This window comes from Varroa destructor, unplaced genomic scaffold, assembly GCF_002443255.2.
Source record: "Varroa destructor unplaced genomic scaffold, Vdes_3.0 BEIS01000001.1, whole genome shotgun sequence".
Classification (NCBI taxonomy): domain Eukaryota; kingdom Metazoa; phylum Arthropoda; class Arachnida; order Mesostigmata; family Varroidae; genus Varroa; species Varroa destructor.
Window position 1 is genome coordinate 15384874 of NW_019211454.1, and position 24458 is coordinate 15409331.

Sequence of the window (24458 nt, forward strand, 5' to 3'; positions counted from 1 at the left end):
TTCGTTTTTCATGTAATAGTTCGCCGAAAGCATCCTCAAAATGATGCCAAATACTAGTTTTTATACTGATCGAAGCATTTCGTATATAGCACAAATATAATTCTACTGTATTACTTGGATAACGCGTAGTTATTAAATTACTCCCCCCTCTCCTCCTCCCCCCGCTCCTAATGCATTACATTACAGAGCGAGAGGTCAAGAGATCTCTCGTTATCGCTATTCATTAGGCACTAGAGTACAGTTTCAGCAATTGTATTTGACCGTGACCACGTAAATTCTAACCCCACGTTACAGGTAAACTGCCTAGAAGTAAAGGTATCGTCTAAAAGAGAAGGTGGAACTGCAGAGCATAGACAAACACCCATAACAGCTGATTCTAGTGGAGGTATTAATGGGATAGTCCCGTTTAACTGGTCTTAGTGTTGTAGCCCCCTCCTGTAAATTCCCCACATGATAGCTGTGCTATATCGTCAATTCTTTAAATAAAACAAACTGATCTGTGTATAGCTGTACTATATCCAAACAAGTACTCAAACAACTAAACTAATAGCGGCGCCGTTGCCCGGCTTCTCACCCTTCCCGTCTCCAACACACCAGATAAACCAGTGAAGTCGTATCTAGTTTTTATGATCGGCAGAGATTGTCAGCAGGCTGCTATTACCAGCCAGTTACAACTGCAGCGGCAAGGAGACGACAACATAATCGGGTAAGACTTTTCTGCGCCAACAAAAGGAAGTTAATGTTACCAGCTGCAAAACCACAACAGCAGCACAAAATTAACTTGTAGCAAAACGTGTTAGTTTAATTTGTTTATTTTATTTGACTGATTATATTCACAAACCTGACACGTGACAGGACAACGGTGCTCTTATTGGTGAATTTGTTTGACGAAACGTTGCTGCTATCCCAAATACAGTGGGTACCTACACTGAATGACTTGTATTTGGTGAAAAGAACCAGAAGAGCTGTTTGATGCTGTTTTTCTAAGAAGTACTTGTACATTATTATCTTTATATTTAGAGTAGGTATATAGTCTTGTAATCCATTAGGATTAACCTTTGCCGGAACTGAAAAATTCCACAAACAGGATGTTGGCGTATGACAATGGCGTCCACTAAGTCGCTATGTCTTTACAGCATACAGACTCTATATAGAAGTATATTTCTCTGCCATGATGATGATATGTTATTTGTCTCCGATTTGCTTCGTTTCTGAATATCTGATCTACACTAGCCAATCACCAAAAAACCCCGGTTGTGATAGCTGAAAAGCTTCTACTATGTTTGACGCCCTTCTGCCGCGTTGTGTTGACTACGAATTGCGCCAAGGTATATCAACAAGTAATTTAGGCTTTTTCAAACCGCCTAAGTTTCTGGTCAGAGGTTTCAATTACAAATTTGTTTTGTCGACGACAGATAAAGCAAAACTTGTGTGAATAAAGAAAGTTACTTATTGATTTAGCAAAAGCATAGAGTAGCCGCAGGAATGACGGCTTAGTGGCAGCTAAATTAACTGACAGGAGTGGCCTCGACTAATCTGCTCTGACTAGCAGCGCCAGAATCAAAATATGTCCGCAAGTGCCTAAAGGAATAATATATTTCAAATAGGTTCATTATTGGCTCGATATAATTATTATTACAAGCTGTTTCTACCTATCAAGAAGGCTTCACTTAAATAATGACAGATTTTGTTCGACTGGAAATGCACGCACCGATAACCGCAGTATTGACGAGTAACTAGACTGCTCATTAAAGCGATGATAACTGCTTTTCAATCTAAACTGTAGCACGCTATATTCTGTTTTCAGCGTTGCTGTGCATAATTAATTGCCAATAGTTCTACAGGCCTCGGTCCACTGACACAAAAGCAAGCGTCAACAATATTGGTTTGGTACAAGCATTTAAAAAAATTTTGCTCGATTACGATGTTTGTAGTGAAGCTTCACATACTGTGCTGTGAATGAACTAGTCCTATATTTTGAGGATTTGATAATGACTTTTTTGGTAATGATGTTATATGGGGTTATATCCACTTTCCAGGAGCGCCACTAATCTAAAATGCTACTGTGTATTGGAGCGGCCTGCGCCGTAACGCTTGGCCTTTGGACTTGGATAGGAGACGCAGATTTTTCGACGTTAATTTCGCATGTTTTTTTCCGCAGCCGATGGGAAAAATATCGAGGTACGTATGGTCCATTGGGCCAGAAGCAATTGACGAAGAACAAGAAAAAAGTCGGCATAGCCCAATAAAGACATATTTATTGTTGTAAGATGTAACACTGGAATTCATTTACGAGCCAGAGAAAACATATAAAAAAAAACCTATTCTGGCTAGTGGGTTGCAGAAATAGCTTGCAGATATAACTGGTAATTGAAGAGGAGGGTCCTAATTTTGATATAAACGTATTACATTCAGCTAATTGGTATGTTCCGAATACGATTGCAATTTAGTGTAGCCTGAAATATTTGAAACAAAATAAAACATTCTGGCCTATTAACTCTAGTGACCTCAATCACTGTCCTGCGTTGGGTGAAATTTTAAATTAGATGTCTCAAGTGTTAGGCAAGAATAAGAATCATACAGGCTTAAAACAAATAACATACCTTGTTTTCTTCCAATAATAATGGCTACGTGTGGCGAAACATAGTTAATTAAAACATATAATAAAACATAAAAATGAGCTTTAGCGCCTAAAATTCAATTTTGATTCATTTAGATATTATCTACCCTCTTCACATAGGAATATAATTCGAAACGATAACAAGCAAAGTCAAATTGCCAGTTATCGCCTTTTTCTGTTTCTCACTTCAGTATTCATTGCCTAGATATTGATTATACGTGCGTTACTGACGCGTGCAAATGCTTGCGTTCGCCTTGATTCCACAGCAGTGGATTTCCGAACATCTTTTCCTAAGCGCTTTAGTAACAATGAGTTGACAAAACCGCTCCTAGCACCCTAAAAGTATTCCGAGCATTATCATTTGGCATCTGAGGCGCGCTTGTATCGAGTTGTCTTTGTTTGTTATTATAACTTCCGGGATAACTTCACAGTAAATGATCAACTTGAAAAAATCAAATTATAGTTGTGAAATGAGGTTGATATCGCTGTAATGGCTGGAGCCTAGAAACTGCCCATTCCGTTTAATTTGACGTTTTAATTTCTGCTCAATATTATTTCTTGAAGCCGAGCATTATTGGAAAATTTCTATTCTATTATACTGCAATGACAACGAAGGTTATCACTAGGTGCCTTCATTGTAGGTCCTGTCTTTAGGAACGCTGCAGTAATGTCTATAACGCTTGAGATCTGTTTTGCCGAAAAAGTATGAAATTTTATAGAGTAATAATTTTACCGTTAAAGCACTCAACTCAGTAACACATGTGTGTATATATATATATGGATAACTATAATTTTAAAACCGAGAAGTTTGAGTTGATCGATGATTGTATTCGATTGGGAAAATTTCTTCACCAAAAAGTTATGTCTGCAATAAAGTTATTTTTATGTATATGACTAAAAACTATTTTTCTTACATGACCTGCGCTTTCCGAATGCTCGTAGGACGAGTCATTTGGATAACAGGTGCATCTTCAGGTATAGGCGAACAGCTGGCGTACATTTTCGCTCGTCTTGACTGCAAACTTATCCTCTCGGGGACGCGCCAAGCTGAACTTGAACGAGTGAGAAATCGCTGCGAAACAATTTCGGAGAAATGCGAAGTTCTTATAGTGCAAGGCAATATTGCGGACATAGAACTGCACTCGAAATGGGTCAAGACAGTGCTGGACAAGTTCGGTAAGCTTGTTGCCTAACGTTACTCACTACTAGTTCGTACAGTTATTAGCTTGGGCCTAAGGTTCTCTTTCTTAGGTAACGACACCTCCCGCTCCTGTACATATAATAGATCATATAACGCAGAGTGTACCAATCGATTATATGCCCATTTAAATAAATAATGCGTTTATTCGTTTTGAACCGTCAGGCTCGGCGGTCATTTAAGATGAAAGCGCTGTTAGTTTTACCAAAAAATGTGAGAATAGCCTCTTTCCAAGTTATTATGTATTCGAAATGTCAACGATTAAACACATACTGCAGACTATGACACCGCCCTTATTACTGACCTCGTTAATATTAAATTTCTCTTATTATATATATTTGTGGTTAACGTTATTCTTTTATAAAACATATGGTAATAATTATTACCATGATTATTATGAATACTTATTACCTGAATGCAGACCAAACGAAATGCACGATCTCCTCATGCAGCATGAATGTAATACGTCCTAGGAAGGAAAAAGAGACATACATTAGAGTTTGATTTAAGGATACGCGTACTCTACAGTGCAATTAGTTTTGGCCAACTAGAGTGGGTCACAACTCCGTAGTGATTGCGCATCTGATGCTAACTGATTAGAATCGTAACACAGGGATGATCGATGTTCTCGTCAATAATGCCGGTCGATCGCAGCGTGCCAGGTTCGTCGAAATCTCGATGGAGATCGACAAGGAGCTATTTTCCATCAACGTTTTTGGCATGATCTCATTAACACGCGAGGTCGTCAAATTTTGGTTAGTTCACATAGATTAGTCAGCTTTTTTTGTTCAAACGATTTATACCAGACAGACATAATTTTGTGGTGCGTTTCTTGAACTTCAGAAACAAGTGTAAATGCTTCTCTAATTCGATAATAGATTGTACACGCACACACAGTTAATAGTATGGTGTTGCCGGAGCGGGGTAAAATCTGGATTCAATAGCCTGTTTTACAAGTGAATCGATTTAGTTATTGTTGTCCATACTACCATCTGGCGTAGGCAGATTTCAGGCGATCCACGGACTTCGATGGAATTAGTAAGCTACCTCCAAATATTGAGGTCCTTAGTTCAGCTTTGAGTAAAATACTAGAGCATCACCCGCAGACTTTGTTTCGTGCTAGTTTTGCAAATAAAGCTGGTAGTATAGATAGATTATAATTAGAAATTTTTATTAAAATATCCGTTGGCGTGTTCATAATGTTTCGAAGGTAGTATGGTTTCTGCGGGGTTCGGAAAATTGACATGTATACTACCTATCATTACTTGCCTACCCTAGGATAGAAAAGAAAAAGTGCAACGGCCAAATCTTAGTGACTTCCTCCACTGCCGGCAAAATAGGAGCCCCGTTTTCAGCGACGTACACTGCCAGCAAGCATGCTTTGCACGGATACTTTGAAGCATTGAGGTCAGAGATGCAAGCTATCGAGCAACCCATAAATATTACGATCGCGTGCCCAGGACCTGTTCGATCAAATATTCGTGTCACAGCATACACCGAAAAGGTACGTTTCGAAAGGTTACCATCATTGTATGACCTAATACTTCCTTGTACTGTATATACCGAATTAGGAATAATTGTATAGTAAAAGTTTCAACTAGTACAGACGTAAGCGAATTTCGTCACACTTTGTTTTGTATGGTAATATTTTAATGTTAGTCTACAGCAGGTCGACTTTAATTTGTTTACCTATATTGTTGTCTTCTACTTAGGGGTTTTACGTCGCGCATTTCTTTTTAATAGGACACTTAATACATTAGCCTCTTTCGACCATTTTTTGGGTGCATATATCGTTGTACGTGAACTCGATGTACATCTCATTAGCCTCTCTGTAGCAAAAGTACAGCTGTTGATGAAGGTGTATAAACAGAACATCAATTCAAGAAGATGTTATTCGCAAAAGCCTTCTATTCAGTTAGAGCTTTGCTATGCCATCAAAATTCGTTTCTCTCTGGATTAAGTAACAATTTTAAGCTGCCAAGAAAGTCATGAATTGAACACTGCATGGCACAATGAAATACAACTAACGTAAAGTAATAGTTGCTTTTGAACGCTTTTCAACAAAACGCATTTACATTTGGTCGAAATAGCACCACGACGGTATAACATTAGGCAGAATTCATAGCTAGAAACGGAAGAAAGCACGGTTCGTACTGCACGGTATCGCAGAGGACTGCATGGTACTACAGATAGAAACGCACACTACCTCGGCGAATAACTATTGAGCTTCGGCTTCGAACGTCGTTTAATACATGGAACTTCTTTAAAAAATGTGGCTAACTATGATACAACTAACTGAATTCGCAATTGGTTCACACAGATTGGCGTACAGTACAACATGCCGGATACGGCCGATCAACGTCTAATGGAGACAGCGCGCTGTGCACGCCTCATGGTGTCCGGTCTTGCAAGTGGACTCGACGAGCTGTGGATCTCTAATCAGCCAATTCTTATCTCGTACTATCTTGCTCAGTATATGCCATCAGTATTCCATCACTATTTAGTGCCCTTATTGATGAAGCCGAGTATAATGGAGATGCGAGATGGCAGGTAGCATGTCAGTGAAGGTCTAACGAGGTCTCCATTGTCCGGTGTTGACTTGGGCCGTAACAGCTTTGTTAACCGTAATAGTCAACTATCCTGATGCGTAGCCACGTGGAGGAAAGCTAGTTAGAGCATTGGCAGTGTTGCTCATAGATGCGCCTAAGATAGCGTGTTAGCATCAATTAGAGGAGATTCCGAGCATAATGTACTCATCAGCGAGGTTTTTAAAAGCTTTTTATCTATGTTTAAAATTAACTGACTATGGTTAGAAGCTGTGAAAGAATTTATTTATGCCACTTTCTAAACATATAATGTAATTATATGTTCGGTATACTCGGACCGTAACTTAATTCGAGATGGGATGCAAAAATCCCAGACCACATGATGTCGGGTGTTCAAAGGTAACCTTGTAGGTATTTATTTACTATTTATGGAAGAAGTTATGGTTAAACTCTTGTTGTATTGATTTCGTTTTAGGACAAGCAATGAATAATTGCGTAACTGGCTGATTTTCCTTTTCCTTTTAATGTCAATGACGGAATGACTGGCGAGAGCTGAATCTGCCGTTAACACAAGAGCTCTGAGCAAATGGATTAGCAATTATTGTCTGTTGGTGAAGATTATTTTATATGACCCTTGATGTTAGTCTTCTATTTATCTATCTATAAATATATATTAATGGTACAATAAATGTTGCAGGAGTTTGTCTGGAATATTTAAATTGGTATGAACCTACTAATGACGCGTTCCATTTTTATTACCACTAATTCTGTGTTCCTACTACCAGACATAGGTGTCGCTTATTAGTTGATAAAAAAAAAATGGTACAACACAATTGTTCTATTATTATTATTATTAGGCATGTAGATATCACAGCTCGAATTTTTATCCCAACTACTAGTTTTCATACAGATGCAAATCTACAGTGCTTCACTGCCTTGTGTGTCGTTCTCAGCGTGGTTATTCTGTGCATCGTTTCAATTTTTCATTTAAGCCTGGGATCTTTGACAGGATGAGATTGCTGATCTTAAAACTGCTTAGGTCATCCTTCTTGTGTCTGTATGCATTTATCTATATTCACGAACTTTGTATAAATATATTTTTATGAACATCTACTTTGCTACACGTATTATGTAGTAAACTGATTTGTTCATCGGTTTTTTCTATGCACTGACCAATCGACTAGGGTGGCGTTTCATGAGGTAAGTAGAGATGCGCTGAGCAGCGCACTTCACCTGCATAGATTGGTTGTGCGGCATTCAACATGTACGATGCATTTAAAGGGCAATACAGCGCTTCATTTGAACAGAAATTCCTTCAAGCATTCGCAATAGATGCATCCGATCAAAACATTAGAGGATATGTTTGCCTCAAAAACATGCGTACTGATTGGCTCATTAGTCAGCAGTTGATTATTTAGATGGAAAACTAGTTTCCGTATAGTGGCCATATTCCGTTAAAATTTCCTAGAATATTTTTACACGCGCGCATTGACAATGTACACAATAACTATCGGTTTGTCGAAAATTTCAAAAGAAAGTAATGCTATATATAAAAAATTAACCTGCCACTTACGGTAAATTACGTCGAAATGATTCGAAGATGCTTGAAAGTTTACAGAATTTTGGGGAGGCATATATTTAGGGTGCCAATACGAATTTCATAAATACAAAAAAGTTGCCTAAAAATCCACTGTCGTCGTCATCATCAGTGAATCATAATGAACTGGTAGCTTCCATCATGGCATGCATGATCTGCTGTACAATGAGTACACCAACTCGACAGAGGTGAAAAACTATTCTTTGGGAAAAGAGAAACGCACGTCATGGATTACAGATGTATGATTATTCTTATAAACAATAGGGTATTTCCTGTCGTGAGTATCAGTGTTTTTATGAAGTAATAGGAATCATTAGCTAGTGCCATATAGGGCACCGTACTGAAGTGAATTTGAACGCATATGTGTTGTACACAGTTTGCTGTGAAGGAAATGGTCCGATTTATCAATTTGATGCTCTACTAAATACCAATAAATTCGCTTCAGCTACGTATCTTTAAGCTAACGTAGTCTGCTTGGAAATTTGGTAGGTGCCGTTACGCCTTACGTAAGTTTCAGCCGCAGAAGTTGCAGGATTTTTATGGCGTATTTGATCATGTAAATTCGTCGCACATACTATCGACATACTATTTATCTACACTTACATTAAACGACTTATATTCCTTACGCGTGCTGTCCGAAAATGAATGTGGAGTTTTCCTTGTCGCCAGTTGTCAATTTTCAACTTCCTTAGGTTTGTGCCATTTGGGACATTGTTGCCCAACTCTTATCGTTTTATTTTAGACAACCCAGGATGCGCATGTTACTTATTTCGTTGTTTTCATACAGGCATACGCTTGAATAATACCTTTCAGTTTGCAGCTCCCCATAAGACTTTCATTTACAAACAGGAGGATTTAGTCAAAGCCTATTTACGTCTTCTACACTAAGTCAGTGTGAAATGTACGCCTATGTAACAGAACCGAATGAAAAGTGTGTGTTTGTTTCTGGAAAAAAATACTAGGTATTCTTAGGCATGGCTTAGGGCGGGTGTCCTACATGTTAAAGTGATTTATGATGCTCAATAGGCGAAATTGTGCAAAAAAAAACGAAGGACTGACTTCAGCCTTGAAAAAACACCTTTGAAAATACCTATATATTTCTAAGCATAAAGACCATTAAAGTCCGGCAGAAGCCAACCTTATGTACTCTAATGCAATAATGAGCATACGCATCTCAAGTAAACATGTGCAATTCTTGCGTGCGCACCTAAATTATACGTATCAGTGTAATCTTTTCTCATACATTCACATGTTTACATAGTTTCATTTATACCCTGCGAGTCGTTTATATCGGTGAATGGCGTCATCAGCGTGTTCGTGCCTAGTTTCGCTTTGGTCTCTATTGCCTTGTCGAGTTACTTTTTTTTGCCTTCTTTTCGTATGTCAAGTGCATACTTCACGTGTCCTTTGTTTTTTTGAGGATCATCAGCACCTTAATTATACATCCCTGCTACTACCTTTCAGAGAGGTAGAGTTGTTTGGGATTTATTTCAAAATCTTTTTTTTTTTTTGCTACACAACTTCGTTACCAATATACGAAAGACAATCACACCCACAACCCGTTGGGCAGAACCGCTTCTTCAGAAACCAATCCCGCATATGCTCGCTATGTCCGCCGTGATAGCAGACCAAACAGAAGAAGCTACTTCCACGAACGCCCAACTCGCAGATTGTGCAACGGAAGACCAGTTGCCGGCATTTGACGCATGTAACATCCTCTGTGTCCACGCCACAAGTCGCACATCGTTTTTTGAACTGAACGTCGTACGGTTCTCGGAAACCACGTTGTGTCGTAATGTGATTAAGGACAAGGCAACGCTGTTCCAGTAGGTTCCATTTATATAGAAGTTCAGCGTAGTGCTGTTTTAGCTGATCGTACCTGCGAAAGAACAAATCGAAACAATGTAAGTACTGAAAGTAGGACGATGAGATCTGGGTGGCGAATGTGTTTCGATATCGCCGAAGGTGTCAGCGTACCACTTATATCGTCTGTGGTTAACACTCTTGAAAAGACGAAGACGCTCGAGCATTGAATGCTTTTTACAAACTTCAGATATAGCTTATTGTAGTCCAGTGCATAAGTGGCATACTTATTCAAGAAAACAGCTTTGCGCCTAATAAAAAGCAAAAAAACAGCTAGCAATCGCCTTTATAAGCAACTGTCGTCATTCAAGGAAGTTTGTTCTGTGATCCCATCCAATAAATATCTTGTACCTAGTCATTTGTTGTGGGTTAAGAAGGAAAGTATCCTCTTCTTGGCCGTACGAGACGCCGGTTATTAAAGGCTCAAGGCCAGCGACGGCAACAGCTTCGTCGCCTATTACCGCAGACGCTTCAAGAGCAACTAGATCCTTTGCTGAATCCTTTTTGCCTCCTAGTCTACTACTGAGAAATGCAGCTGGAATACCGGCATGAGCCTGAGGCGAGCTCCCTGTAATACTGTTATATGGAGACCCGCCAGCTGCAATAGCGCACACACAAGTCAGGATACAAAACAACTGAATTAATTATTAGCAATAGTAAATTTAAGATAAATTTAAGTAAATAAGATAGTAAATTTGACTAGCTCATATTGAGAATAACACGAGTCAATAACACACAAACCGTTAATCATCTTCTGCCAGGTCTTCTTGAGGACGTTGCTACTTCTATCGCTATTTTTTCTCTCAGGATGGCTCGTGCCTTCAGCTACGGCTACCTCGCCAGTGTAACCCCTTCGGCTCTTTTGCCTGCGAACAACTTCACCAAAAACGCAGCAAAGCATTGCTACCGTCTGGATATCATAGAGCCTCAAATATCGATCGATAAGGTGTTCGGCCAATTGCCTGCCGAAGACATGCATTGGCCAGGGTAGCTCCGAACCGCACAATGTACCTCGCTGCGTGTACAGAATGAAGATTAGAAAAACGTGAGGTACATAATATTACAATTGATTATACGATAAGTGAACCGAATATGTTTCGCGTGCTTGTAGCAGAATGCCAGCGATGTTTCACGTATGTCTTCTCGAAATTATTTAATATATATATTTAATAATTTACTACTATAATTTTAAGTATAGCTACTATATGCGCATATGATTAGAACACGGCAACCAAGACCTGTGTTATCAATTTTTGATCCTAAAGCAGTGACGACGCACATCGGTAGGCCGTCGCGGTTGTTGGTTTGTCACGCAATAAACCATTTTATCTCTAATTCACTCTCACGAGATCTATCCAACTGTTTGTATTCGTGGCTGTTTACCGACACATTTATCGGCTCGTTACAACGCATATACCTTAGTTTATGCTGCATTAATTAGTCGCATATCTCTTCCATAGCATTCTAGTGATAGGCACCTGCATCATGAAACCAAACTACTTTGTTTTATAATTATTTTTCATTTATTATTATTTATCAAGTCTGGTCACTTTTAGGAGTAATTTCCATCACCTGTTGTTGGAGTTGACTTTCAACAATTTGTGCGGCAAGAGTCCATACTTGAACGAGATCACTGCGACGGCACTCCTTGGCAACCTCAAGATTGTGCCTGCAAGCGTCCAGTGGGTCGGCAACGCTTAACTTATACTTCGAAGCCAGCTGGTAACACACTGGAAGTACGCCTGTCAGTTTCATCAACAAGAAATACAAATGCTCAGACCTAAACCATGCCGCAGGACAGCTTCGTCAAGGGAACAAAAGCCTTGCTTTTATGTGAAGAGCCTTCATCTAAATAACCTAGACTTTCAGCGGTTAAGCAAAACAGAAGTTCGTATAAAAAACGCATGCTCTCATTTGCCCTATTGAAACTAAAACTCTCAGTTCCGCTAAAGCATCAGAGACGCACCAACAAACAGCAATAATAGAGTCTCAAAGGCGTATTCATCCACTGAACCTAGCTCAAAGGACACCCGTGGTTATTGTCAAAATTAGCCACAAATCTGATCCAACCTGACCTAAATCCAAACGTTTCACTTTTTTTTATGTGCAGTACAATCTGAAAACCAGATTATAATACCATATGTTATTGGGTAAAAACATATAACAATGATTTCTTTCAAAGGAACCTTATGAGGCATCACTTGCCTGGCTCGAAATCTGATGCTACTATTGAAACAAATGAATAAGTGGGCGGGGGTTATTCCACTAACCAGGCATGCTGTAGATAAGTACGGCTGCTGATGGTACATGAATTTTATCCAGGGCTGGTGGGGTCAGGCCTTGCAGTCTTCTTCGACCCTTCTTCCGAGGCTCGCGATAATAGTACGATGAAATCGTCACATCTCTTTCGTTCTTAGCTACAAACGATGGATATAATGAACTTGAACCGGTTCGCGGATTCAACGGATTTCTGTGCGCCTTAATGTATGCGCCTAGAGCAGATAAGCTTCTCGGCGTCACCTAAAGCAAATCAGAAATTATTAATATCACAAAGTGTAAGAAAATCGAGTGATATTTGATTGCCGAGGACAATGCGATGATGCACGCCATAAAATATAAAAGCATATTAAAAATAACGATATTATCAGAAACTAAAGAACGCATCAATACGTATCGTAATTAACATGGTTGAAACTCTACCTCTCGAACCATCGTATCTTACTGGCTTAGTAAGCGAAGAACGACCGATAAGCATAACTAATTTAGGGCTTGCAATTTTCCAAGTAGGAAAGTTAAAAAATACATATCTCTCTAACCTCGCTTTCTCTCTGGTTCTTTTGAATGTATGAAGGCCGAGTGAAGCAGACGAGAAAATGCGCCCCGCAAAAACGGGCTCCTGATGTTCGTGGGAAAGGAACTGATGAGTCCTGCTCGCCACCATAGATGTTCACGGGCACCGGAGGTAGCTTTGGGGCATCGGTCTCGACGTCGCCCTTGTTGGTCGTCTCCAACGCTTTGATTGACTCGAGCGTTTTAATAAGTTGCTTGAGACAGGGCTCTAGACAGGGCTGGTTTCGGCTCACGTGTTGAGTCGATGTAATTCGCAGCACCTTCTGCAGTTTGGCTTTGATTGAGCTCTGCAAAGCTGAACCCTTTGAGAACGAGAAGGTCGGTGGTACATTTTTCGGATAATCCTTCGGAAATGTCAGTGTAATTTCTATCTCGTAAAGGCAGACCGTGATGAGGATAAGACACATCCTTTTCATGGCATCCAATTTTACTAACTCGGTGTTCGGAGGTTTGTCATTCAGCAAATTGTTGAACTCCTCTTCGAGAGACTGATTATCTCGGTTATCGTCGTGCAACGAAATGTTATCGAGATGATCTGACGACGAATTGCTTATCATCGGGTAGAGAACGGACGTTTGCAAGAAACCATTTTTCATCAGTGCAACTAGGCGACACTCTTTCACCTTGCTTAGATTCGACGTGGCCACCTTGATAAATGGACTTCCCGTATTCCAGGTATGGACATGTTTTCCGGATCGCACACTCCACACCGCTAATCCCTGCAGATCTTCGCTAGGGTTCGAGCTTCGTTCATAGCACATGAGCAACGAATCACCGAGTGGACTGAAGCGCACCATCCAGGCGGGATTCTCAACAAGAATATGCTTGTCAATGATCGCCCCAGAACCAGCAGAGTTGTTGCAGTCCCATAACTTAACGGTACTGTCCTGACTGGACGACACAAGCCAGTGCTCCATAGCTGGTGACCAATCAATACTGTACACACGCGATAAATGCCCTCCCACAAGCATGATCGGATTTCGGGGCTGTCGTATATCCCACAGGTAAATACCATTATCGTGGGTCGATGCGATGACGTTGGCGTTCAACTTGTTAAATCTCGCCCGACTCGACGGCACCAGTGAGTTGAAGGCGATCTCGGGCCGTTGCATTGTTCGACAGTCCCAAATATATGTGTATTCTTCCTGACCAGCGGACGCAAACATGGGTGTCCCACGACACCAGTCGACATCGGTAATTGCCCGTTTGTGTGCGGCTCGCTTAATGTGTTCAACGGTCAATGAATCGTTCGTGCTACGCACGAAATAAAGAGCACTGCCAGATGCCAAAATCACAAGACCCTTCTCGGTGTGATTCCATTCAGCGTTTACAGACGCGGGGTTTATGCGATTCATGTTAGGCGCGTACTGACCCTTCGTTATTGTTCTGCCCTGATCAAGGTCGAGTAAACTCATAAACGAGTGATCCGCTAAGAAAACCGTGTACGAGTTGGGGTCCATGGCCATCGCCAACGGGGCGTAGGACACCTGTGGACGATGGGAAAAGGGAAAGACTAAATTAATTCTTACTCAAGGCAAGTTGTTATATATATATATATATATATATATATATATATAAGAGGATTAAACAAGCCTGTGACTGAACACAATGAAGTTCTTATTGTTATATTTTGATTTCTGAACGTCTGATTAGTGAAGCAACATCGATACTGTTTTAACTGACTACCTGATGTTAACTATTAGCCCTACTTAACAAGGGCGGGAGTCGCTGTACGAATGAAAACGAAAATAAAAACCACCTTAATTTTCGTTTATATTTAGAAAAAAAGACTACGATCGATTATGAAAGACGGAAGGTAACACACTAGGCCATCTGCCAAAGCAGACGACCAAAGAAGTGTTTACTAGAGCACCATCAAAAGTAAAATGTTCCTTCTCTCACAACAAGAATTAAAAGCTAATTACCCAAAGTAGACTATCTATTAAATACCTAATCTCGAAAAATTGCAAAACTCAGATGGCCAGACTAGGATATCCTTTTCTGTTAAGCTGCTATGTACCGGCAAATTTATATTAGCAATATTTTTTAGGTACTCTTAGACCAGTGTGATTATGTTTCACACCACCCGTAAGTAAGCAACGCACATTATTAGTTGTGCAGGTTTGGAACATCGTTGCTTCCATATAAAAAATTAAATGGGTTATCCGAATAGAACGCCTGCCTGCGACCTACTTGTTACGTATATATACTTATATACGTAACAAATTATTGCGCACGATATAAATCATCGGCTTTATACATATGTCCATTCAAGATTGACTACTAGCATCGGTGGAACAGCATCTAAGTACCCATTCAGCGAATAATCATGTGATGTCTACCGAAGGCCTTTGATGCATCACTTGAACGAGAAATACTTTAGGACACAACCTGCAATTTATCTTTCCATTTTCCAGATTCTGCGTCAGCCTCGTCCACATAAATCCAGCGTTCGATTTCTTAATCTTCCACGGTTCGAGCGTCTGTACATTGCGTTGGGATATGAGACGCATATTGTTCGTAGAGACAGTTTAAGCGAAGTAACCATATAATTCGTAATTGCAGCACAATAATTTAGTACCTTACGTCGGCCAACGTAATTCCTCAGAATCCTAAAGCGGTTTTGAGCCATTATACAGATTAATTAGTTACTGTTTTTTCTTTCTGTTCGAAAAAACAGTGATACAAAGTATGCGCAGCTGGTTCGTTTCGAGATGCGTATATATATTTGAGAAAACAACTATTACAGGTATTGCATTCAAACATCAGTTATGTACAATTTGCGTTTACACGTGTACGTGAATCAGACCTTGTTTGTCATCTAATTATAGATCTAGCTCTTTAAACGTTAACCTGTAGTGATGTTTATATCTAATCAATAAACACCATGTACAATGAATTCGAATACGATATAAGTCAATTTTTTGCGCCACGGTGCTGTAGTTAAAGCACAAGCCGTCATTTGCTGGTGTGCACTAATTAAACGAATAATTGTTCTTTGCCGTTTGGGTTTGTTATATGTGCTAAGCTTGTCTGTCCTATTTCGGTTATTAAAAACGACATCTGAAAGGCCACCCATTCAGGTGCTATTGTTTCCGGGGCACTCGAAATAAGCAAAGGCGTTATCGTTAACGGTTGCTTCCGTTATGTATAGGTAAGACGCATATAATGCAAGCGTCAGCTAGATATTCACCTGAAGCAAGGCTGGCGTCCGGGACCATTTGTCCTCAATGGTTGAGCCCTTTCGGGAGCTCGTGGTCGAGAACAGCGGACTTGAGGCGTTTCGCTGCATCGACGCTGGGCGTTCGCCATAATAGAGCAATTTGCGTAACATCTGCAGAAATAACAAGAAATCACATACAAACCACATGGAGATGACGGGTTAGAGGCTACATCCGCAAAACGACAGGTATAGAGATTTGAAGCGCTAGGATTGCAAACAAGATATTTTCCTTTCATGCAACGTTTTGCAGACGGTTGCGTAAAAATGTTGCTATTAGCTATACGTCATGTATTTATTAAAATGCGTTATTGCGTTTACTTATTAGAATAAGTCGAACAAAATATGGCCTTAAACTTAATTGGCCTTCATATAGAGACTAGCTATATTCTAAAGAAAAAAAATACGACACTATAAAAAATTCGATCGTCGATAACAAAGATCCCCGTAACAGTCTTTAGTTAACTCCCAACAAGATGTCGTTCATAGAATTATTAAAAATTCGGTTTCCATTTAGCTGAGTTCACTCATACCAATACAACGCGACTAAAGACAAATATAGGTACGCCATAATATTATAGGCAAAATAATTGATCATTACGCCTAATTCCCTACCGTCCCGATGAAAGGTTGAACGTACCACCCTTTGTATCAAAGGACGAAAACACAGAGTATACAGTGTGTATATTAATACTAACAACAATAGAAAATTTCCACTGAACCCATCCAGTTTTACTAACCCAAGAAAATTTTAAGAATGGTCGGTCTAAGGCTTTTTGACCGACAGCAGTCGAATGAATATCAAGCGAGAGGACGAGACCGTATTACTATTATATTCGATATTCTATAATCTTTCTGCGAATCGGCAGCGTACACATAGTCGAAGTGTTTTCTAAGGAGTCACCAAACGAGGCAAGATCAACAAGTCCCTCTTTTTTAGCGCAAGAAATATCAACATAGAGAAATCAAGACTACTACAGCGGCTGGCTAAAGGTCGCCTCACTGCGCACTACCATTTGACCGACTGACTCCTCATCCTCGGTTTCAATCCTCTCATCCTTTTCGCTTATCATGGGCCCAGCATTTATCAGTTGAAACAGCAGAAGCAGTATATGTAACTATTGTAATCATAAGGCAACGTAATTTCTGTTTTGACATTGCTCTCGCAAGCATTGTCCTCGTTGTGATTTCCTCTAAAAGAACTGACTGAAACCAGGTCCAGAGGCGTCGACGGACCCTGCGGCTGCGCGTCAAGTGAAAACTGTAATCAGTGACAGCTGTTATTGCTATTACCTTACGCGCGCGAACGGCTGGTCGCGGCTGACTGCGACGACCGCTTACACCCTTGTTGTTTTTGTTCGTAGCGCTCCGGTTACTGCTATTATTGCTTTTTTTGGACACCAAGCTTAGCCTAGAAGCGATCCAATGCTTCAATATATGCTGTTGTGCTCAATGGCACGAATTGCCTACTCCCATTGTTGGCGTCCTATCGTTCTTTCGCTGCCGCTGCGATGGTCAATGATTGACGCGCAAGTCTTTGCTTTACTCTGTCTGTACGCAATACTGTTCACGTGTCAGTCTGAATTTATACGCGTATATGCAACAGAGCAGTGCTCCTTGTTTCGAATGTCTTTCTGCGCTCGCCGTTGTCACTGGCCGCTTCCTCGCTATTGTAGCAGCGGCAGAAGTCATACTTATTCGCTGCTGCTTTCAAGCATATACATATATATAGTCAGTTTTTCCAGTGAGTGGAAGTGGTGCAGGTGCGAGAACTGACTGTACATGGATAAACGTGATACCATCATCAGTGAAAATTAAATGCTTAAAAAACGAACACAAACAGGAGATCAGGAATATATAGAGCAATAAAAAGCTCCAATATATAGTCGATGAAAAAGTTCAGTAAACAACCCGCAAATACTAACTGATAGATAAATTCATCCAGAGACAAAAGATTGAATGTAATATGAAAAAGTTTGATTAGGTCCAATGAAAACAAAGATGCAGAGTAATTGCCCTGTCGCTACTTAGAAATACAGAAAATTTTATCACTTCTGCCTATATATTATACATGAACTTTAACAATCCCGGTAGGCAAGCAACATGTGTATTCTTGGAGATGGGATGGTGAATAAGGTTGTAATGGCCATCTTCAACGAGTCTGGCCCACATAGTGACTGCAGTAACGGTCGACTCCTACTGATTCGCAGATCGCGCTTCCTTTTTGCTAATATAGTCAACAAAGTAGCTTTCTGCTTGAGTTTTTTTCATCTGCAGTTCTACTGTACCTGCATGTTGATTTTCCTTGGGTTCGTTTTGCAATAATTGCCATCTGTATTATCTACTTGGTTACTGAAGACTTTACAGATAGTTTGAAACATAACCGCTCTTAGAGCAGACTAAGCTGTGAGCGAAAATCGAACGCTCAGATTCCAGTTTCAATCGCATCTTGAACACAGTACACGCGCGATATACGTGAGCGTTCTCTCTCGTTCGTTTCCTCTCGGTGCATCCGCTACTTCTTCTAAGCGTCGAAGTTAATGGACTTAATGCTAACTAAGAAAATCGACTGTATTCTCGTTTTTATGCTTATAACAGCAGTATTTTTCGAACATCTGTCTTAATTTAGCGCAATCAGGATCTACACATCATCGGACTACTGCCAGATCCTCACCACCAGATACAGCTATGAGCGTCACAGCGCCACATTCCATTCGACGATCAAGTCTTCACTGTAACACATCATTTTGATCGGGTTATCCTGACAAGACCCTTTCTTCTATATATCTCGTTGTGTCAGCACACGTGCCACAATTCACACCACATCGATATTATATATGCGGATTTAAGTCACGCAATTAAGTTCTTATCATTCATGGTGTAGTTGCAATTGTCGTCATCGCGAACTTCCGTTTATTGTTCCTCCTAGTTTTTCTGCTGTATCTTTAATTAGTAACTTCGTTCTAGTCATACTCCATTCTTCAGTCCGAGCGCAAACTCTGTTAACAGGCCAAAGAGGCAATTAGTTTGCGCTGCTGCAGGTCCATTTATCCGCACGCGACTTGACCACGACACAGAATTCACAATTCACGAACCGCAGTACCGGAAGCGCTACTGTTATGCCGATGACCACCCCCATCACCATAGCCGTTGCAGGCTTCCAACCATGGACGAAGCGTTTCTTGAATCGGTTCTCCTTGAGCTGCTTGCCCCATCTTTTACTCCACCGCTTTCGATAGTCGTTCGAGCCAAGGCAGCACCAAAGAGAATATTTATTTGCCCGTTCGTTCGCGCACTTTTCCCTACCTAGTCGTCCTGCACTTTGACAAGAAACGCTTCTAGCACAACTACTGCGATAGCTGTCATCGCTGCTGCAATTAGCGAAGCAACCGTCTTGACTAACTCCGCGACTCCATGGCATAGGTTAACTTTTTGGCTATGTAATGTAGCAAAGGTTTAGGCGCAGATATTGCTTGCCGCACTATCAGCAGCGTCTTTGCATGGTGCCCATGGCTCAATATGGTCACTCTCGGTTGAAGCCGGCAGCAGCAACAATGAAATCGCCGCCAGAGGTCCAGCTTTTCCGACGCGACACGTTGATGGACGCTCTGCATCTGTCTTTGGCGTTGCGCAGCGCCGTATAACGACGACAGTTTTTGTAGCAGGAGGAGCTGTCGTAGTCACAAAAGCGTTAGGCAAAGGGATCGGGATGGACAGCGGCAACTTCCATTGTTTACCTACCGCAACGAGCGCATTCCGTCATTTAGTTGCTGCGTCACTTAGTCAGTCGCTGCCGCTCATGGCGCCTCGTAATTCGTCATTGGTGGTCCGGCGCGGGTCGCCTAACGCCTGTAGTGAAAGTCCCTCGACGCACCCATGCCTGTGTAAGCGCCTAAGGCAGAATGGACGTTGGTTGAATCATTGACGGTTCTTTGGGTAGCTATGCTGACGATTATAGCGACGCCAGCGTCACATGCGTCACTGGCCGCTCATTACTTGCCATTGCGCACGGAAAAAATTTCTCCTGAGGAAGTGCTACGCGCTCACCCCATATGCTATATATATGGTCGATCATGTATATACATGTATATATGGTCATCAGTAAAGAACGAGGAACAAGAAAGAAAACGGAAGTAGGTCAGTGGCCAATGCCGTCAATGTTGCGGAACCACGACCGTCACTGCGGAAATAGAGAGCAGCAGAAACGCCAGCGCTATTGAGTAGAGTTATTCGTCGTTATTCGGCCGTTGCTATCATTTTTATTGGTGTTGCTGGTCATGCAGTTGCCGATCGTTGCATTGTTGGTAAAAAAGCAGATGATGCCGTTAATGGCGCTGCTGTTGGAGTTCGAATTCAGATAGAAAAACTGCTGTGCATATAACGGAAGCGCGAAATGGCGGGCGACAGCCACGGATGGGCCAATAGTGTTTGATTTATGCGCCACAGATACTTCTTTTAACGACCTTAGAACCCAAAAGCAGTGAATCGGATTTTCGGCTATGAATAAGCCGACCGTAGTGGGAATAGTAGACCCTATGATGATGACGCAGTGGTAACGTGTATACCTACTGAACTTGAAAACGCCAGATGAAGGCGGTTTAAGTTCGAAACTGGGCGCACCCACAATTTGTTTTGTGCTAGTAGAAACTGTCTAGGACAATGGCTAGCGGCAGTAACGTAGGACGTAAGCATACATGAAAGTCCTGTTCAGGTCTTCCACTGTCGGTTGGTGTCTGCTCGGATGTTTCAAGCGTGACTTTTGAAAATTGCTGATCAGTTGTCATCGCTCTTTTCTGAAAACAAATTCTATGACTGAGATTGGTTCAGGCACTTCGACTTGCCAAACAGATTGCACATTTAATTACTGCATTGGTTGATTCGAAGCGATGTGTAATTGTTTATTTGGATTATTTCTACAGTTTATTACAATGCTGACTAGAAACAAAAATGCGTCAAGGCAGGACACAGATGCTTACGCGCCTTGCGCGCCTGACTTTAAAAAGAATTCGGGGGTACAGAGTGAAGAGTGGCAATTAATTAGATGAACATTTGAAACTAAAGCGCGTTCTCAATATAGTGCCAGTTAGCACAATGAAATCAATTAAATAAGATATTCAAGGTATTTAGAAGATTGTGATTCACCCAGTTAAACATTGACTTATATTAAAAATGTATGTTCGTAGGCAGTATTCGTCTAACCCTAACGGGAAGTTTATGGACAAGCTGGAATTTCCGTTTTTATTGCAAGAAAGTCACGATTCTGTTAACGTACCCACACATAGCACGTCTATAAGCAATTCTCAAGAATCATTTCAGTTCCGTAATGTGTGTGATTTTATATAAACACATATACTAGTTATGGCTAAGTGGTTAAAGTGGATCGTAGCGCCCGGTAGCCTGGAACAGCCTCGAGAAGTAAGTAGTTGTCCTGAGTCTAGGGACTACGCATAGCACCTAAATACTCGAAGGCATTTAGGAACTGGCTTCCGAACCAGATCGGATACTCACTTATAAAAAAAAATTGCGGGACGGCTTGTTTAAGAGCATATATGTATATACTGTAATATGTTTAGATATTTATATGAATGTACGTACACTATCCACTTTAAGTACAGACACTCAGTTTGGCAAAAATTATAGGTCAGCCTAGAAACACATTAACAAACTATATACATGTGCAGAGTCTCTAATACCAGAAGCAAGCTTCTCTGCTCCTCTCAACCTACTATGTGCGCTTGATCAAGATTCTTGCTCTAGGTTTTTGTCCCTAACCCCCCAAGTAGGTAAAAATTTTACGGTTAATCACTAGCTAACAACTATGCAGAATGCCCTATTAAATTCCAATGCCCCTTGGTGTCGTGTGGGTGGAAGATTTGACTATCGTAGGCAAGGGAAATGCCTGGAATTATTTTCGTTCTTTGATAAAGGTTCGAAAGTAAATGAGGAATAACTTATTTTCTCATATATGTATGCATATATGTAAATATGCAACACGATTTATAAATAAAGCAGCTCCTTATTATATAGTAATATTTGGAACCACCGATCATTCCTGGACACTATTTGCGACCTACGTATCCTAATTATAAGAACCTTAAGAGATTCGCCAACAAGTAATCGAGATTCGAATTCGCCTCTTGGACACAAACTGTTCTGCTCTCAGAAAATCTGTTTGCGGCGAGTCGTCTTCTCAAGGAGTTCGTTTATAAACTAGATTTTGTACGTAATGCCCCTGTACGTAAACAGTAAATTTAAACTAATGATGATGATCTAGCCGATGATGGAGCCAGAGTGTAAAAAGAATCGATTTAAGGAAATCTACAGGGTAAAAGCAAACGTCATATCTATGTTGATTTCGCAATCCGGGATACTCAGCATACTGCAGTATCTATTCAGTAGAACAACGAATTTACAAAACAGCTATCGCCGTCGAGCAGAAAACATTAAAGGAAAGCTATGAAAAAATCGAGCTGATTCGTTCGCATGTTACTACAGTGGTAATGAATTAGCTTACGAGCCTTAATCTGACCTGAGGGTGAGGTGGTCTACGAGAAAATTGCGGGGTCATCTAGAGCAATGCTTAATGGCAGTATTGTTGGACGTAAAACCAGCTTTTTTCACTGTCTATTCCTTCGACTTGCACGATTTGCATTTGCTCAGTGTAAGAAGCATTGTTGCACACGTATAGTTCTATACCTTTGTGTGTGTGTGTATCATAAAATCACTATCAGCATATTTGAGGATAACCAACCGCTAATGCTGAACCAATCCCGAGGCTATTAAATTTGTATAGGAACTTCATTCATACAGTTGCCACTCATTAGCTGCTATGCTAATACTGGTTAGTACAAATTGCCAATATTATGCAAATTTGGTCGACGAGCGGCCGTATGTTCAGCCGGGAAACGTCATACCGTTCGTTAATAAGCTTCTGTTTAAACAATAAACTATACGCCGTTACCCTACTAGGAAAACGCGCATAATGCTAAATTGACACTATATGAATAATTAAGAAAAAATACGTCTATATTTTTAAAGTAAAATACCGAAGTATGGTTTCGTTTTTAATGATGGGTTTATTTTTGTACTGACCCTTAACCCTAGCTCAACTAGCCACTTCCAATGATCTTGTATTCGTTAATATACGATGCATTCTGTATAATCGAAGTGTTTATGTTGTAAACGAATGTTCTCTATACACAAAAAAACTGAGCCTTGAATGACACAACTTAGAAAATCTGCTGCGATTTCGAACAAAAAGAGGACACAGGTGAGCCACGAAGGCAAACTCATTATGATGCTAATGTGAACAAATAAACCTGACGCAGCTGCGTAAATGCGGTATATTTCAATGCTTTCGCCAGGTTAGCAGCAACCGCGGGACGATGTTCGCATTTTTGTTAATATAAATACATACACCATGTGTTTATTTATGCTAATTTTCATGAAACAAATATGTGTTGAACTATTAGTCACGCGACAAAGGCCCTTTTTGTGATACAAGTAGCTTTATGCTGCGGTATTATTTCGAATATAACTTAGTTTGACCATGCCTAACCGCGGCCTTTAAGAACAACCTGTTTCGGGTTTCGGTAAAATTAGTGCATTGTAAAGGAGGCACGTTACCAAAACCTAAAAGCAATCGGATTATGAATGTGTAGTTGACTCGGGATTCGTCTAAATAGAAAAATGAGTTGATATATTATATAAAACTAATCAAATACTTTTAGTAGAGTTTTTCGTAGAGAAGAGTTGATAGACTAGCTTCACCGAAAATGCCACCAAACGTGAGCGAATACGCCACTCTCGCCACAATATCGATACGTCTGTGTGCCTAGGAAAGCTCACGGGCGCAGCCATACGCAATGCGTATACTCATGAAAAACGAAAAACGTCAATAACAACACTAACAATATTAATCACTATTTCGAGAGCTGTATGTCGCTTCGAAAACTACGTCTCTTGCAAGTAGCGCATTGACTTGTCGGTTAAAGCTTCTTTACAATTACATCCACAAACATTTGTATATATATACCCACAAATAAACCCACAGACAAAGCCAACCTCTCAGAAAGCCACTGCAAACCACGATTCGATACACGTCTGTCACCTTGATTGAATGTCCGGGTAGTACTGTTTGCAATTACTCCGCTTCCTTTATTAGTGGCACCAATCAACAATCTTGTCCTAGGCTAGAGTCATAACCGAGGCATATTTACACAGAGATTCATAAAATGAACCTTTGCTTGCCACCATTAAGGTAACACTGTCACCAAACCACCCAACAGGTATATCTTCATAGGTTTATCACGCATATACATTGGGCGCATCTGCTACGGCTATTGCCATATCAGCTGTGGAACTCCACTTGAAACAATGCATTAGGCTTGGATATTTGACTTCATAACGTCTCGTTGATCTTATTTGTGATTAGTTGCAGAACCTGGGTCCAAAACCAAGGCCGTTTCTTGTTGTCTTTACTTCACAAGCCAAATTTTTCACGAATACAAATTTCATGTTGTATAAACCTATACAGTCGTTAAATCATACTGTCTATGTTCCGA

At 40.6% G+C, this 24458-nt stretch overlaps 2 protein-coding genes across 16 annotated transcripts; one reads left to right on the forward strand and one right to left on the reverse strand.

Moving 5' to 3' along the window:
* Positions 1-578: 578 nt before the first annotated feature.
* On the forward strand, positions 579-7101 carry LOC111243066 (dehydrogenase/reductase SDR family member 7-like). 10 transcript variants are annotated; one of them, XM_022788098.2, is made up of 8 exons: positions 581-706; positions 1234-1328; positions 1808-1890; positions 2040-2181; positions 3563-3796; positions 4432-4573; positions 5097-5322; positions 6139-7101. In XM_022788098.2, exons 4-8 carry the CDS (start codon positions 2058-2060, stop codon positions 6370-6372), a joined length of 960 nt encoding a protein of 319 aa, XP_022643833.1. In that variant the 5' UTR covers positions 581-706; positions 1234-1328; positions 1808-1890; positions 2040-2057; the 3' UTR covers positions 6373-7101. The 10 variants fall into 10 exon arrangements, with proteins under 10 accessions (XP_022643840.1, XP_022643833.1, XP_022643837.1 ...); XM_022788102.2 differs by having other exon boundaries at positions 1808-1885; XM_022788103.2 differs by having other exon boundaries at positions 1808-1866.
* On the reverse strand, positions 6628-24455 carry Wdr59 (WD repeat domain 59). 6 transcript variants are annotated; one of them, XM_022788085.2, is made up of 8 exons: positions 24005-24455; positions 15868-16008; positions 12641-14161; positions 12095-12344; positions 11397-11566; positions 10566-10839; positions 10176-10422; positions 6628-9840 (listed from the first exon to the last, which is right to left on the reverse strand). In XM_022788085.2, exons 2-8 carry the CDS (start codon positions 16006-16008, stop codon positions 9474-9476), a joined length of 2970 nt encoding a protein of 989 aa, XP_022643820.1. In that variant the 5' UTR covers positions 24005-24455; the 3' UTR covers positions 6628-9473. The 6 variants fall into 6 exon arrangements, with proteins under 6 accessions (XP_022643820.1, XP_022643822.1, XP_086840424.1 ...); XM_022788087.2 differs by having other exon boundaries at positions 23959-24455; XM_086984298.1 differs by lacking the exon at positions 24005-24455 and adding an exon at positions 18569-19622.
* Between the last annotated feature and the right edge of the window lie 3 nt (positions 24456-24458).

What these genes read in the sequence shown, in the direction of transcription:
- LOC111243066 (XM_022788105.2), top strand. Translation starts at nt 2,058, where the DNA reads ATGCTACTGTGTATTGGAGCGGCCTGCGCCGTAACGCTTGGCCTTTGG. An exon ending in CCGATGGGAAAAATATCGAG is followed by an intron (nt 2,182 to 3,562) that starts GTACGTATGGTC and finishes GAATGCTCGTAG; the next exon opens with GACGAGTCATTTGGATAACA. An exon ending in TCACAGCATACACCGAAAAG is followed by an intron (nt 5,323 to 6,138) that starts GTACGTTTCGAA and finishes TGGTTCACACAG; the next exon opens with ATTGGCGTACAGTACAACAT.
- Wdr59 (XM_022788082.2), bottom strand. Translation starts at nt 18,275, where the DNA reads ATGTTTCAAACTATCTGTAAAGTCTTCAGTAACCAAGTAGATAATACA. An exon ending in CTGGCAGAAGATGATTAACG is followed by an intron (nt 10,423 to 10,565) that starts GTTTGTGTGTTA and finishes GCGCTATTGCAG; the next exon opens with CTGGCGGGTCTCCATATAAC. An exon ending in AACCCACAACAAATGACTAG is followed by an intron (nt 9,841 to 10,175) that starts GTACAAGATATT and finishes GTTCTTTCGCAG; the next exon opens with GTACGATCAGCTAAAACAGC.